The sequence below is a fragment of the Scaptodrosophila lebanonensis genome, unplaced genomic scaffold (genome assembly GCF_003285725.1).
Source record: "Scaptodrosophila lebanonensis strain 11010-0011.00,11010-0021.00 unplaced genomic scaffold, SlebRS2 tig00001415-arrow-pilon, whole genome shotgun sequence".
Classification (NCBI taxonomy): domain Eukaryota; kingdom Metazoa; phylum Arthropoda; class Insecta; order Diptera; family Drosophilidae; genus Scaptodrosophila; species Scaptodrosophila lebanonensis.
Genome location: NW_022060742.1, coordinates 994,383 through 1,009,173, shown reverse-complemented (window position 1 = coordinate 1,009,173; position 14,791 = coordinate 994,383). Strand labels below are relative to the sequence as shown.

General features: G+C 39.5%; 3 protein-coding genes across 6 annotated transcripts; 2 read left to right on the top strand and 1 right to left on the bottom strand.

The window, feature by feature from the left end:
• Nucleotides 1-1,813: 1,813 nt before the first annotated feature.
• LOC115632172 lies at nucleotides 1,814-3,031 on the top strand. Of its 3 annotated transcripts, none has more exons than XM_030529202.1 (2): nucleotides 1,814-2,395; nucleotides 2,455-3,031. In XM_030529202.1, exon 2 carries the CDS (start codon nucleotides 2,468-2,470, stop codon nucleotides 2,903-2,905), a length of 438 nt encoding a protein of 145 aa, XP_030385062.1. In that variant the 5' UTR covers nucleotides 1,814-2,395; nucleotides 2,455-2,467; the 3' UTR covers nucleotides 2,906-3,031. The 3 variants fall into 3 exon arrangements, with proteins under 3 accessions (XP_030385062.1, XP_030385063.1, XP_030385061.1); XM_030529203.1 differs by having other exon boundaries at nucleotides 1,815-2,090; XM_030529201.1 differs by having other exon boundaries at nucleotides 1,819-2,387.
• LOC115632171 (tryptophan 5-hydroxylase 1) lies at nucleotides 2,907-7,712 on the bottom strand. Its single transcript, XM_030529200.1, has 8 exons — nucleotides 7,193-7,712; nucleotides 6,966-7,131; nucleotides 4,889-4,939; nucleotides 4,558-4,839; nucleotides 4,371-4,497; nucleotides 4,080-4,312; nucleotides 3,496-3,610; nucleotides 2,907-3,351 (listed from the first exon to the last, which is right to left on the bottom strand). Exons 1-8 carry the CDS (start codon nucleotides 7,710-7,712, stop codon nucleotides 3,148-3,150), a joined length of 1,698 nt encoding a protein of 565 aa, XP_030385060.1. The 3' UTR covers nucleotides 2,907-3,147.
• A 3,482-nt stretch (nucleotides 7,713-11,194) lies between these two features.
• LOC115632561 (JNK-interacting protein 1) lies at nucleotides 11,195-13,757 on the top strand. Of its 2 annotated transcripts, none has more exons than XM_030529778.1 (5): nucleotides 11,195-11,901; nucleotides 12,008-12,354; nucleotides 12,489-13,204; nucleotides 13,276-13,460; nucleotides 13,523-13,757. In XM_030529778.1, the coding sequence occupies exons 1-5, from the start codon at nucleotides 11,792-11,794 to the stop codon at nucleotides 13,593-13,595; spliced, it is 1,431 nt and encodes a 476-aa protein (XP_030385638.1). In that variant the 5' UTR covers nucleotides 11,195-11,791; the 3' UTR covers nucleotides 13,596-13,757. The 2 variants fall into 2 exon arrangements, with proteins under 2 accessions (XP_030385638.1, XP_030385637.1); XM_030529777.1 differs by having other exon boundaries at nucleotides 12,468-13,204.
• The last annotated feature ends 1,034 nt before the right edge of the window (nucleotides 13,758-14,791 follow it).

Genomic DNA, 14,791 nt, shown 5'->3' with positions numbered 1-14,791 from the left:
TTTTTCGCCACAAACTGAGGTTAGCCTAAGTATGTACATATGTATGTATGTACAGGACGCCTTCTGGAACAGTGGTTCATGCTAAAGTCTAAATACATACATATGTATTTGCACGTATACATATTTATGTGTTTGTACTTTTGTTGCTTGCTGGTAAATTAATTGGAGTAACGAAGCGTAGAAGAGAAAAACACCAACAACACCAGCAAGCAGAACAAGTTTCGTTGCCATTGCGAAGTCGCCCTCTGCTTCGTCTTTTTTGCCTAATCCAGCACTGCTACTTTCTTGTTTTTCGCGAAATTCTGTAAGACGCAATAAACAAAAAAGAGGAGTTTGTAAAGCACACACACATGCATTCACAAAATTGTATATGTGAGTTGGAATATCAAGCAATTGAATCACAAGTGAACGCTAAGTGCGTCCAAAAACGTTCCGACGACACAGCCTTTACACTGTTTTTCCAGTAAGTCTCATCATTTTGTTACAATATTGCACTCTCTTATCCATCGATGCAAATGTGTTTTCTTTCAAATACACGCGTATACACACACACACACACAAACAACACAAATGCAAAAATTGTCTATTGCCAATGAATTTGTTAAAGAAAACGATTATAATAAACGCGCTTGACCTATTTATGCACCTGCAGGTGTTACCGTTACCACTCGACACATTTGTTTAGTGTATTAACGCTATAAAATATAAGTACAAAACTGAAATCTTACATTTTTAGTGCGCCGCACGCTGTGTGACCGCATTTCGTAACCAACAATATGACAATAATGGTGATGGACAGAAATACCGAAAATACTAAATCATTTAAATGGTATTCAAAACCGTTGACTACATTTAAATGTTATTGCTAGTATTTATTAAATTTGTCATAATAAGTATTTTATTTATTAAATCGACAATATCATTGCGACTTCATTGCTAAGTAAGCCTTTCAAATTACGAGAATAATGGTAATATTAAAAAACGAAAAACTATAATTAGTCAAAATTTAATATAATGTAAAGTGATAAGGTATAGTATTTTTCGAGCATATATTACACCTTAAACTCTTTGAGTTGTGCCTACAGTTTTATATTTCTTCTTTTGTTTTCGTAATTAATCCGTCAGCAAACCTCATTAATTTGTAAATCTGAAGAGTAAGAGTGTAAAATGGGCGTATGATAAAAATGTCTGACTATAATTATATATATTTGAGTAAAGATAGGAACATTTTGTTTTTCGATTATGTAGTGGTCGACGAGATTTATGCGTTTAGAATACACATAATAAGTTTGAAGTCGATCGGGTGTAAATATTCTGTTTATTAGTTTTGATTGAAATATCATTATAATCGGAATATTTGTGTAGAAATTATTTGCATGTCTGACCAATTAGGATTTGTAAATATAATATCGAAGGGCCCTGTTGTACTACGATCGGAAAATTCTAGTAATTTTATGTAATAAATGCATATATGATCAAATATTATTAAATACATAATTGCCTAGCTTGTTCATCATAATTTCTATGGGTGAGTAGTGGATTCAAAAGAGTATAGTACCTCGCCTATTGAGTGTACAGATTAACTGACGCCAGTTCCAAAGTTCACACAGACCACGAATATTACGTATGTGGCTTGTAATCATGTCGACATTTAACGCCACCATAAATGCTATACATACGAGTAAGTACCTATGATTCGATCGATAAGAAATGTCAGTACTATCTGTGGTGCTAAGACGATCAAATATGAACACTCGTAGGGCGTTGTGGTTGAGTCAGAGGGCGAGAGAGCGGGAGAGCGTGATTTGATCTTTTTTTTTTTTTGGTGGTCCCACTGCCGACTCATAGCTGACCTCTAATCCAGACACATAAAAGAAACTCAAAAAAAAACAAGAAACGAAGGCATCGGCATACATATCTGTGGAGCGGGACTGCAAGCATTAGAAACGAAACCTGTTCTTATCGCCCCGAAACGCAACATTATCAGCAGGGACCGAGAGAAAGTCGAGGCCACGCATGCACGGCAATTGCGATGGAATGGCGAGCATTTAGTTGGATCCAAGCAACAGACAGGACCGTACATCGTTTTGGTAATACAGAAGACAAGAAACAAGTCATACAAGTCCCATAAATAGTGCATCAGTGAGCCTGCTAAAGACGATTTCGGAAAACATACCACCCATCCACATATATACAGACATATACATACATATATATATATATATATATATAGAATAAACTATATATACACACACACATATCTGCAGCTATATATACATATATAGTGATTGATAAGAGTGTCTCTAACTGCACAATCAAATCTTAGCATAATTGTTTGGCCTTAGTCGCCATCGCCATCTTATGGAAATCATGTCGCGTACAATGAGGTTTGTGTGTGTGTATCTGTGTGTGTGGGAATATTGGAGTGTGTAATCGTCCGATTGTTCTCTATAGGGTCTTCAAGCTGATGTATATCGTCGCTGGTATACTGATGAGTAACGAGGAAATCTGCGATACAGTCGATCGCATACAAATAGCCCCACGCGTCGAAGTCAAGCCGGAAATCGAAGCCTCTAAGCCCTCCAAGGCGAAACAACAGCGTGCCCTCACTGCAGCCGGGGCTGGAGCCGGAGCTGGGGATACATCTGTCTCCAGACCCCGAAAACGTATCGGAGTCATTGCGCTGGCCAGCAGAATAGTGCGTCGCGCCACCAGTCGGATAACGAGACGCCTCACCTGGCCTTGGATGCACAAATATGATGTGAGACTTGTGCTGAAGCAGTGGCGGACAATGTCCCATGCATTCGATATGTGGACCATTCCAAACTATCTCATCGAATACACCTCCAGCTACATAAGTAAGAAGTTCTTTATAAACAGCGACTGTGATATGATTTACAAATAAGTTTAGGCTAAGCATCTTGATGGGTTTTATTAATTAAGTTAACATTTTAAATACATCATACAAGTAGTTTATACATAATAACATAAGTTCAAATGGCCACTAAATAAAGTTGCGAAACAACAACAACTACGACAGCAACAGCAACAGAAAGTATACACGGTCGGTTAGTATAGGGGATATCGGTAAGCTAGAGTAATAATAATGTGGTCCCGAGCATTGAAGTAAAGAAAGCCCCTCTGGCTTTAGTCCTCCTCGTCATCCGGCGAGCGCGATGAGTTGTCCGGACTGGTGCCCACCGGGCTGACCGGTGTCCGCTCCCCGCTTGCTCCGCCATCGGCACGAACCTTCAGGCTGTTGTGCAACATGTTGGCTATGCTGTCCACATCGAGATTCTCATCGGTGGCCGATATTTTGCGCAGCGCCGAGCACACAATACTTAGGTCCCCCTTCAAATGTATTTATAGTATGAGTAAAACAAATATTGTTCACCTTACTGGAGGTTAGCAGAGACTACGACTAGACGACTATCTGATTGCGTTTTACAAATATATACACTACGTATTAACTAATACGGGCATACTCGTACAAACCTTGAGCTCACTGACCGCAGCGGTAATCTTTTGGGCATTTGATAACACCTCCACGCTCATGGTGTAGGGATTATAGCGCACTCCGAAAGGACGTTGAATGCTGTCCGCAAAGGCCCTGCAAGTAAGTTCCAGTAGCAATTATCATCAAGAAGGAAGCAGTGCCTCAACGTTTCGAATTTATTTTTGAGACTCATTAAAAAAACAGAAATGCCGCAATACCAGTTCCAATTTTCGAAGCCTTTTAAACCTATTAATTTTACTTGTATATTATTAATATTATCAATTCATCGCACTTTATAACAGCGAGATTCGAAGACGTGATTACGGTTGTGTTTTCTTTGCATATAGGAATGTTAAAAAAGATCTACAAATAAAAGTTAAGCAATCGTTTTCAAAAACGATCCCATCAAATAAAATTTAACTTTACTTTACACCTATTAATATACAGAGTGGAAGCTATAAAAACAACAGCTCAAATATCTTCTTCAAAAATGATCCCATCAAATAAAATTAAAGTTTATTTCAAACCTGTTAATATACTTATAGAGCGGAAGTCGTTGTTTCTAGTTGGTTCTGATTCTCACCGCATCTTCTCTTTGGCCTCCTCGAAGGAACTCGTGTAGTAGTAGGCATTCTGATAGGAGGTGATAATACACTCCTCCTTGCACGTTACGTCGGGATCGAACTTCTTGATTTTCTCATCCGCTGCAATCGCGTGCTTCAATTCCGCCACAGAGCTCAGCAGGCCAGCGCCATAGACCTTGAAACTGTTGTCCGGTTGCTTGCAAAGTCCGAATTCCACCGTAAAAAAGTAGAGCTGTCGAGTACAGGAAGTTAATGAAGCTCTGCCGCAACCATAGCCTCGTCCCACCAACCGTAGCCAGCTTCTCGATGTCGGCATCCGTGGCGCCCAGGGAGGCCAATCCAAGCTCCTGAGAGAACTGCGCAAAACTCGAGTTGGCCAGAAGGGGCATATGACCCAAAAGTTCGTGACAACAATCGCTGCATTGGGGAAGAACTCTTCACATCTATTTCAAAGCACAGCAAGCGCTGACCACTTACGGCTCCGGTGTATAGAACGGGTCCGATGAGTGACGTATATACTGAGTGCAATGGAATAGTCGAAAGGCTAGACCGGAGAGGAAGTCGCGAGGCGATAGGTAGCCCGCGACCGGCCGCAGCTGGAACCCTGTCTTACGCTTCAGATATTGGCTGACATCCTGCAGCTGTGGAATATTATCTTCCCGGTAGCCACAGTACTTGACCAGCTCCGGCCAGTTCTCCATATATTCCGGCACAGCGTGCAAGACGTAAAGGCGATGTAGCTCGAGAAAGACGGTGCCCCTGAAGGAAAACATTTAACCAACATCGATTCTACCATTTTAGAACTTACCAAGTTTTTATTTCCTCCTCAGTGTACTGCACGCGAGGAATGGGGTCGCCACTAGGAGGGAAGGATGTATAGTTAACAAAGGACAGCAATTAGGGATAAGCATTGAAGTGAATTTTGATTATTGCTCATTCTTTAAACCTGTGTAGTGTTTATTGCCAAAATTGAAAATATTTTAGCTATTCAAGGTCATTTCTATTCTTAAAATTCATGAAATAGTTTTGAAGTTATAACTCGACAGTTTTTAGAAATCTCTTAACACTTTTATTCTGTTAATTTTAGTTGATCGATTTTCTCCGAACTAACTGGAATTTCCATTCAATATTTATTTCTCTTAGTATTACTATTTGGTTTTTCATTTTATCAGAATTTTCAGTTCGTTGAAAAACTCGACTCTTCATAAACTGAGTATTATGTTGTAGTATTCTTGTGTAGCTTATAAGTTGGAATAATCCAAAAATAGGCGATGTACTAAATGCACTTTCAATTTGTTTAATGTAATACAATCAGATAATTGTTAAGATTTAATTTATAGGAAATGGTTGATTTACAAAAATAAAATGAATAATTTTTATAAAATAAAATTAGGCCGATAAAACTATTACAGTTAATACGAGTATAATAATATATGTAGGTTTATTATGTCTTCCTTACTTTCCTATTACACGTCAAAAATTGTAGCTGAATTAGACCCATTTTTCAGACACTAAAAATCGAGCTACAAGTATGGTAAGTTCCAGTAAAATCTGCGACGTAAATTTTCAAAACTTAAATCTGTCTAACAAGCACCTTTTTATACCCTGTACCCGTAGGGTAAAAAGGGTATATTAGGTTTTTGCAAAGTATGTAACATGCAGAAGGAAGCATCTCCGACCCCATAAAGTATATATATTCTGAATCAGCATGACGAGAGAAATCGATCTAGACATGTCCGTCCGTCTGTCCGTCCGTCTGGATGAACGCGAGGATCTCAGAAACTATAAAAGCTAGAATAACCAAAGTTGGCATCCAGATTCTCCTAGGTCCGAGAAAGGACGAGTTTATTTTTTTTTTTAATTTTCCCCCCCTTCCCCCGCTACAGAATTTCGTCAATAGCGTCCACATTTCAAATGCTACCTAAACCAAACTTTTCACACATAATTTATATATAATTATCTAATGTTGTTCAAAATTGTATTCAATTCGGTCGATTCTAAGAAAAGTTATTAGCAAAACAAATTCTCTACAGTACAACCTCACCAAACTGCAGCAACAAGTTCGCTCTTCTTCTTCCTATTTTTGGGCGCATATAACTCAGTGACGGAAGTTTACCTGGATACAGGGTATTACACTGTCGGGCTTGCTCGGCTGTAGCGTTCTCTCTTGTTAATTTTGACACATTACTCCTTCCTTAGTAGAACACAGTCACAACTGGTGACCCATTTACCTGTCCTTTTGCTCTTCTTAAAGACTATTTAATAAGTTTCAAGGTTTCAAATAAATCATAAAATAGTTAATTATCTATATTTCATTGGCTTTAGACTCTTCTATGATTACATGAAATATGCTAGAAAATGCGTTTATTTGACCCAAAAAGTATTCGAAAAATCTTAAAACGTACAGAATTGGAAAAGGCCTTACAGTTCCTGCTTAAAATCACGCTGCTTTGTAATCCTCCGAGAATGTGAATTTAATATGATAGCATTTCGCAAATAATTTCACCAAAATTGTAGTCATTTATTACACAAGCAAAATTAACTATTAAATATTTGTTAAATATACTTTAATTTCGAAATATTAAAAACACGATTGAACACAGCTTGACGAGTGTAAGAATCTATGTTCACAGAAAACCAAAAAACTTACTGAACTGAATAGGTCTGACAATTTCATTTTAAAGTGGGGATGCATTATGAACCATTATGAACTTTTGATGATTATTTTCATGGATTTAAATTCCAAGAATTACAACCACAGATTGTTGAATGTGGAAGTATTTCAAGGGTAAGGTTTCAAACTCATAAAATAGTTGAAACACCGAAACCTTTATTGAAAACATTGCTTTATGGGTGTATGAATGATAGGTAACTCGTTGACTTACTACTTGAAGTTGTTCGCTATAGCTGAGAACTGTTCGCGGCGCTTGCGATAGACGGGATCTTTGAAGCCCGGATGGTCGGCATCCAACTCTGAGCCATACATGAGGACATTCTGTGCCTTGTCGAGATCAGATATTTTGCGCGGGAACCACACCATATCGCCGAAATCTTTATAGACGTAGATAATGCGTAAGTAAGAACCCATAGTTTCGGAAATGGCCGAGCTCACCAAAGCTGGAACAGGCGGAGAGGGAGGGCGCGCGAGCCAAGCTATGCGTACTAACGGTCGTATAATTAACGGAAGCAATGTCGCGTTCCCGGTTCAACATTTTAACGACTTGATCCAAGCGTCGGGGGTCGCATTCAACGTCCACGAGCACATCCGCCTGATTGGTGGCCGCCTGTAGTGGGGACAACTCCAAATGGAGCACGTTGATGCCCAATTCCTGGAAGACCTGCAGAGCTCGGGCCAGATTACCGACCTGGTTCTTCAACGTAAATATTATGGAAATCCGTTCTCCCGGCATTTGTGGTGGCCGCGACACCTCAATGCCAACGGTCTTTCCCACATTTTCCGTTTTCTGATGAGCTGGCGCGGAGACATGTCGGACGAGGCCGGTGTGCGCGGAATCCGAGTGGTCGGAACCCTTCTTCAGATTGTGCAACGGACTGCCCTGCTTGACGGACCACTCCTGCTCGCCGCTGCGATAGAGCCACAGGCCGAGCAGACTTTTTCCCGACGCACTCATCTTATGTAATCCAAATCCACAAATCCACAGAATTCACAAGTTGGGCGGAAAGAGCGACGGCAACGAGCACACGCGTCGTATGCGTAACGGAAACTGCAAGATCCTTGTCTGCTGCTGCTTGCTTTTATAGTCCCACCGAACAGATACAGATACATATGTATCTGAGCATGTGCGTATCTATGTAGGCATGTATGTATCTTTGTGTGTGTGTGTGTGTGTGCGTGTGTGTGTAGCTGCATACATACATATTAAATTGTATTCATTAAGTGTGCGTAGCGAGCTGTATTTGTTCGAGGATATAAAAGCTACAAGTGACTTTTTCTCGATTCGTCGACTCCACCAGCTCTCCGCCTCCTCGCCCTTCTCGTCCTCGGGGGCTATCTCTTTTGTTTGGCTCGCTTTGATTGGCAAAATCATGCTGGAGTCAGGACTATGCGTGACGTCATTTAAAACACTTTGCAACTTTTGCATTTCACTTTCTAATCAGCAGCAACTTTAAGCGCCTGTTGCTGACTGAGTCGTTTTTAAATGTATCTGTATTTGACTTTCAGTTGCGTGCGCTTTCAGCCATAAACGGGACTCGTATGCGGGTAAGTAACTGCTGCGAGAAGCCCGTATTTTAGCTCTACAAATATAATGAAAGGTGCCCAACAGCTTAACCATTAGGCTTTAATGTTTAAACAGCCACTGTCCCAAAAGACAAATGTATACATCTATAATCACCCACACAGTAATGTACATATACGGGTATATAAATATTCGTAATCAGAAGGACGAAACAAATCAATCTAGATGTGTGTTCTTCCTGCATGCTTAAATGGGCTAAGCCCCCAGAAAGATATAATTACCCTTCCCCTTTAATCTTGAAGCTGTTCCCAATTCCAAAGCTACTTAGACCAAACATTGCATAATTACATATGCATCTATCATTCTCTATTGCCAATTCCAATTCCATTCCATTATTAGCGAATACTAAATCCCCAAAACTGCAGCACCTCTTCTTATTGTTGCTTTTCCATAACTTAAAAATCAAAGAAACTTTTCTATTCCATGTCGATAGTTACTCGTAAGATTCAAACAAGAATTGACCTTTCACGATGTAACTTGACAAACAAGCACTGCCTACCAAGGAGAATCTGTATTCCATGTTTGGTTCTTCGAGCTTTTATACTTTACGAGATTCTTGGGTTCATACAGACGGACATGGCTATATCGACTTGGCGCGCCATTCAGATTAAGACATTTCTTTTCTCTTTTATAATTTGATAAAACACTATAGAAAGCTAAATTTGTAATACACATATAGCTAAAAATAGGCCAGTTAAAATTTGAATAATTAGGCATAATCCTAAAATTGAACCAAAATTTCATCATCTTGTAATTTTTAAAAGAGTAGAGAAAAATCGACATGTGAAATATTGGCAGTTTTTTGCAGTGCAGGGTTAACTTCTTGTTATCTATATGAGGGAGTGTGTTGAATTGTCCCTTAAATGCTTTGCACAGCAGCCCCCTTTTACTGTACGAGTCCTAGTATGTGTATGTAGATATTTGTATAACTCTGACGGCCAACCACTTGATGCTTTGGCTCGATAATGCGCTGAAGCGTTTCGCCACCGCTTCTCGGTCAATAATAGATAAAATGGCAATTTCTTTTACCGTGCGCTTGTTTGCGCCTCGAGAAAAGCAAACAGTGGCCATGTTAAGAGCAAGGATGCTGACGACAATGGAACCGAGCTACTTTGCTGTTATTAAAATATGCGCGGGCCGAGGCGGGACTGGCGCTGACTGACTAACTGATTGACCGACCTTTTAAGAAACTGACACTTAAAGTGATTTCTTTGGGCTCTCTCCCTCAGGTTGTTCGAGAAAAAGGAAAGCCACAATTCGGCCTGATTTATTGGGGTGGGGGGTTGTTTGATTCTTTCGATGTGTTGCACATACTCGTATGAATGAGGCGGCAGCCTCCTCGAAGGACAGACGCATCCGAGTTTGGAGAACGCGTTGCTACAGCAGTGTTTACCAGCAGGATGATGAAAAGCAAGGGGCGGAGCTTGGCGCACACACATACATATGTATAAGAGTACATGCACTAGCTCTGCCGAGAAGTCCTGACAGCCATGAATATGAATGGCGTTTGTGATTTTGTTGATTTCGGAATAATTTAATTTCAGCTGCTAATATGCAATGAGTCAAGACGATGTCGAGCTGGTGGGTGGGGAAGGGAAGTGAAGGAAAGGCAAGAGACGAAGAGGTGGCTTTAAGTTGATTTGAATAGCATTTGTCGGCAATTTAGCAACTCCTTTCAGTAAAGGATAGTTTAAGAAAATTGAACATGACACAAATTAGCTATTTGTAAATGTATTTATTCATTTTTCTTGACAAACAATATTATGGATGCATGGACAAATATTTTCAACATTGGAACTATAAATGAAGTGCAACCAAATCTTTGCAAATTGTCAATAGGAAATCAGGGAAATGTATTTTCAAACTTACACAACAATATTCCAATATATTGGGTTGGGGAGCAATGAATACATTTTTAGTTTTTAGTTCATACTTCAGCATTAATAATATATTAAGAACAAGCAGGGCTCTATTTATTTATTTTATACTATTTCTCCCCGCTCATTTCCTGAAAAGTTCCTATAGGAACTACCCAGTAGCAAATTATGTTAGGTACATATAAACACACATACACATTTTCCATTCTCCCTGGAGCTCAAATTTTCCGAACCCATTTCTTATTGCTCACCTACAATGTGAAAGGAAATTGAAATGTTTATAGCCTGTACCCAAAGGGTGAAAGGCTACACTAGTTTTGTGCGAATGTATGTAACATATATATAGATATACTTTTTTTTAAAATAAATTACAATTTTTTTTCTCTTTTCCTTTTTGGTGGGAGGTACAGGGTATTTAAAAGTTGAGCCTGCTCGACTTTAGCATTGCTTTCTTGTTTCTTATATCAATTTTCGGGGTGTTCCAATTTAAAACTATAGTTCCGCATAAGATGGTTCATGTTTGAATTTTCTTCCAATATCATTTATTATTATAATATGTGTATGTTATTATAATAATAGTATAATTATTATATATTTGCTATATTTTGAACTATCGATTGTAATTCTAATAAGTAAATCAGTACGTACGATCGTAATGGTAATATATTAATAAATATGTACATATGTCTGTGTCCCTACGCTTTCTAATAACCTTGAACAGTATTTAAGAGTCAGACTGGAGCTAAATGATTTCAACTTTCTTTTGTAAGAAAAAGTTAATAAGTTGAAAACAAGTCCAGAGTTAAAAAATATTTTGAAATGAATTGTCAGATATTCTCAAAGAGATTTTTCAAAATTGAAATATTTCAAGAACTGATTTGAATTTTAAGATGAAATACTCGTATTTGTGAAAAAGAAAATTAGTCTATAATACAAGTAGAGTAGAATATTTTCAAATGCATGGCATATTTGTGAAGAAGTTTTGATCAGAGCTGCTAGAACTGTGCCCTACCCTGCCCATAAAGCGAATTCAACATCGTTTGTTGCGCATTTGAAATGCAATCTGAGGCCACATCGACTGGCTAGTCCTGCGAATATATCAAACATCATCCACAGAAGTCACCCTTAATGCAAAACACAAAGAAGGAAGGGCGCATGCTCGCAACTTTTCAACCACCATTGGACAGACACAGACCCCATGCACCGGTTGCCCCAAAACGGGCAGTTGTTGAGTTGTAAACAAAAACAAGTTATAGGAAAGAGAGTGACTGCAAAAATTTCCCTGCTGTGTGGCGACATTACAAGTATACTGGTATATGGAGGTTGGCAGTTGTCAGTTGTTCTGAATGTCAAACGGAGCCCTGAACTGAAGAAGAACGACGCGACGCCAAGGAAATTATTGATTTTCACATGTGAAGTGAAAAATATTAAATTCGACTGTGACGGCGAGAAGAAAATTGAAATCGGGATTCCTGTAAAGTCGTTCAGTCTTTGAGGCGCTGCTATTTAGTGCGCGCAGTGAAGGAAGTGCAAGATTCGGAGAGGATACCTGGGCGTAGCCCAGTTTAGAAAAACATGGCCGACAGTGAATTCGAGGAGTTCCATCGGCCCATATTTCAATCACACACAATTGCAACCTTCAATGCAGGTGTGGGCGTCAAGAACAGTCCGCAGGCATTTTATTCGTAAGTACGAATTGGAAGAGGGAATTAAAGAAATTCCGGAACCAGCTAGAGTGCTGGATAAATCAATGCGGGCTAATGCTTTCTTTTACCTACCTCCCATCTCTAGGCTAATACCAAATGATGAGCTGGAGGATACACAGTCGTTGAAGAGCGATGCCTCCGATCAGGAGGAGGTGAGCGTGGATGCGAAGCTTCAGCGCCAGCAGGTGGAGGATGATGAGTTGGGCGATGGCTTAAAAGTGGTGTCTCTCTCGTCGGACGGTTCGCTGGACACAAACGATTCCTTCAACTCGCATCGCCATCATCCGCTTAACCATCAAGATGCCATGGGTGGGGTGGGCAGCAACTGCAGTGAGAGTCAATTCCTGTTGACTCCGAACTCTGCCGGGACCCATCAGCAGCAGCAGTTGCGACGTCGACGTAAGCTTCCCGAAATACCCAAGGATAAAAAATGTAAGTAGTAGTTATAATTTCTCATTATCTCTGGTTGTGCCCAGCATGCTTTTAGTTGATTAGTCTCCCGCCCTAAACGTAGAGTAACCCCATATACTCCTGACCCTTTCCAGCTTCCATTCTTCATCTTTTAGGTGCTGGCTCCACAGCAAATGGCACATCCCTTTATGGCAACCACAATCAGTTGGTCGGTGAGTTCAAGAGCGGACCAAATGCACAGCGCCCCTGTCAGCAACGCTCATTTCTAACGCTCAAGTGCGGCTATTTGCTGGACGAGGACTCCAGCCCCGATTCAGAGCGATTGCAGAGTCTGGGCGATGTGGATAGCGGCCACAGCACGGCCCACTCTCCGAACGATTTCAAGAGCATGTCGCCGCAGATAACATCACCTGTGTCCCAATCTCCCTTTCCGCCACCCTTCGGCGGTGTCCCCTTTGGTCAGCTAGAGATGCTGGAAGCCACTCATCGGGGTCTGCACAAATTCGTGCCGCGTCATCAGGACGAGATCGAGCTTGAAATAGGCGATGCCATCTACGTGCAGAAGGAGGCCGATGATTTGTGGTGTGAAGGCGTTAATTTGCGAACAGGTCGACAGGGAATCTTTCCATCGGCCTATGCCGTAGACTTGGACTACAACGAGTTCGATCCGACGGTTCAACTAGTGAAGAAGGAGCGCTACTTACTGGGTTACTTGGGCTCAGTGGAGACGCTGGCCCACAAGGGTACGGGCGTGGTGTGCCAAGCAGTGCGCAAAATTGTCGGTGAATACGGCAACTCCCCGATAGGGCAGACCTGCATCCTAGAGGTATCTGATCAAGGTCTACGCATGGTCGATCGCTCGGCACCAAATGTGAGTACCTATCACCAGATGATCTGAATGATTTCATCAACTATAGTACTATATGTTTTACCATTGAACAGAACAAAAAGGAGAAGAAGCCATGCATAGACTATTTTTACTCTCTGAAGAATGTTTCATTCTGCGCATTTCATCCAAGAGATCATCGGTTCATTGGATTTATAACTAAGCATCCCACTGTACAACGTTTTGCTTGTCATGTCTTCAAGGGTTCCGAGTCTACAAGACCCGTCGCCGAGGCTGTTGGGTAAGATCTTGATCTCAATTAGTAGATCTTTGGAATAATTGTAATTTTTCTTCGCTCAACAGTCGCGCCTTTCAACGTTTCTATCAGAAATTCATCGAAACCGCTTATCCAATCGAGGACATCTATATAGAGTAAAGATCCTGCAAATTACGCTTACCAAAACAATTCTCTCTCTATATATAAATATATACAAAACATATAATATTCATATATTTTGTGCAGTTGTTAATATAAACAAAAAAGAAAAGATAAATTTTGGTCCTTCATTTGATCAAAAGCGAAATCAGACAGACAAATAAAAACGACCCTTCGAATATTTTCAAAACTGAACCACTCAAGTAGTTGTGTAAATAGTGTAATTTATGTTACTGAAATTAGTGGAAAACCATGATGGGGACAATTTAAAATAGATATATCGACTCTCTATCCAATAATAGCACAGCCAGCCCTGAAAACCTAATCGGAGCACCAGCAGCTTACGTAAAAGTTCAACTTCCAGATGCAATAATAAAATCAAAATTATAATAACATTTACAAATAAGTAGAGATCAGAGTGCAAGTTCCCTTCTCAGAGAGTAGAGCAACTAAGACATATAGATATTTTGTTTAGTAATGAGCCCTCAACTTTCTCAGTTCCATACACAATATAGACATACTTTACAGACAAACAAATCTCATTTTTCGATAGAGTGCACCCAAAAATATATAACAGTACATATAGTAGAATAAAATTTATTGAGGCCAAAAATACGTTCTTTAAATATGGCATGCCTGGGCCGGACTTCAAGCTCCGCAACTAGTTATGTAACTCTCCAAAAACAAACCCACTTGAATTTTTTGAATTGAAACTTTCGAGTTAGCTCGATGCTGTAAAAACTATATATCTAAAATCTAACGTATATCTATGTAACTGTATAAAAGAATATATAATATATACAAATATGGCAATGAAAATCGACGTAAACGTGTATTGTTACTGAGAGGCCAAATAAAACAAACGGAAATGGGAATTTCCACAATTTATGTATAATTTTTTCTATATTTGTTAATTTATAATACAGCTTAATGCTATAAGTTGGTTTGTTGATTTCCACTTTTTTACATCAGTTATTTATACATTTTTAATCTATACTTTAAAAATAATATCAATTATTAATAATAATATATTGTATAACATGCGTACTAATACAAAAATTTCGTTTAAAATATTTGGATTTACTAGGCTGTTGTTTAGATTGTTGTTGTTCTGTAGTTCTACATTATGAGGCATTTACACTAGACAGCAGTACAAGTTATCTTTTCTTTAATTATTAAAAACTTACTTTACTTTT

What these genes read in the sequence shown, in the direction of transcription:
- LOC115632561 (XM_030529777.1), top strand. Translation starts at nt 11,792, where the DNA reads ATGGCCGACAGTGAATTCGAGGAGTTCCATCGGCCCATATTTCAATCA. An exon ending in AGTCCGCAGGCATTTTATTC is followed by an intron (nt 11,902 to 12,007) that starts GTAAGTACGAAT and finishes TCCCATCTCTAG; the next exon opens with GCTAATACCAAATGATGAGC. An exon ending in CCCGTCGCCGAGGCTGTTGG is followed by an intron (nt 13,461 to 13,522) that starts GTAAGATCTTGA and finishes TTCGCTCAACAG; the next exon opens with TCGCGCCTTTCAACGTTTCT.
- LOC115632171 (XM_030529200.1), bottom strand. Translation starts at nt 7,712, where the DNA reads ATGAGTGCGTCGGGAAAAAGTCTGCTCGGCCTGTGGCTCTATCGCAGC. An exon ending in GAGGAGGAAATAAAAACTTG is followed by an intron (nt 4,840 to 4,888) that starts GTAAGTTCTAAA and finishes GTTTTCCTTCAG; the next exon opens with GGGCACCGTCTTTCTCGAGC. An exon ending in GAGGCCAAAGAGAAGATGCG is followed by an intron (nt 3,611 to 4,079) that starts GTGAGAATCAGA and finishes ACTTACTTGCAG; the next exon opens with GGCCTTTGCGGACAGCATTC.
- LOC115632172 (XM_030529201.1), top strand. Translation starts at nt 2,362, where the DNA reads ATGGAAATCATGTCGCGTACAATGAG. An exon ending in ATCATGTCGCGTACAATGAG is followed by an intron (nt 2,388 to 2,454) that starts GTTTGTGTGTGT and finishes TGTTCTCTATAG; the next exon opens with GGTCTTCAAGCTGATGTATA.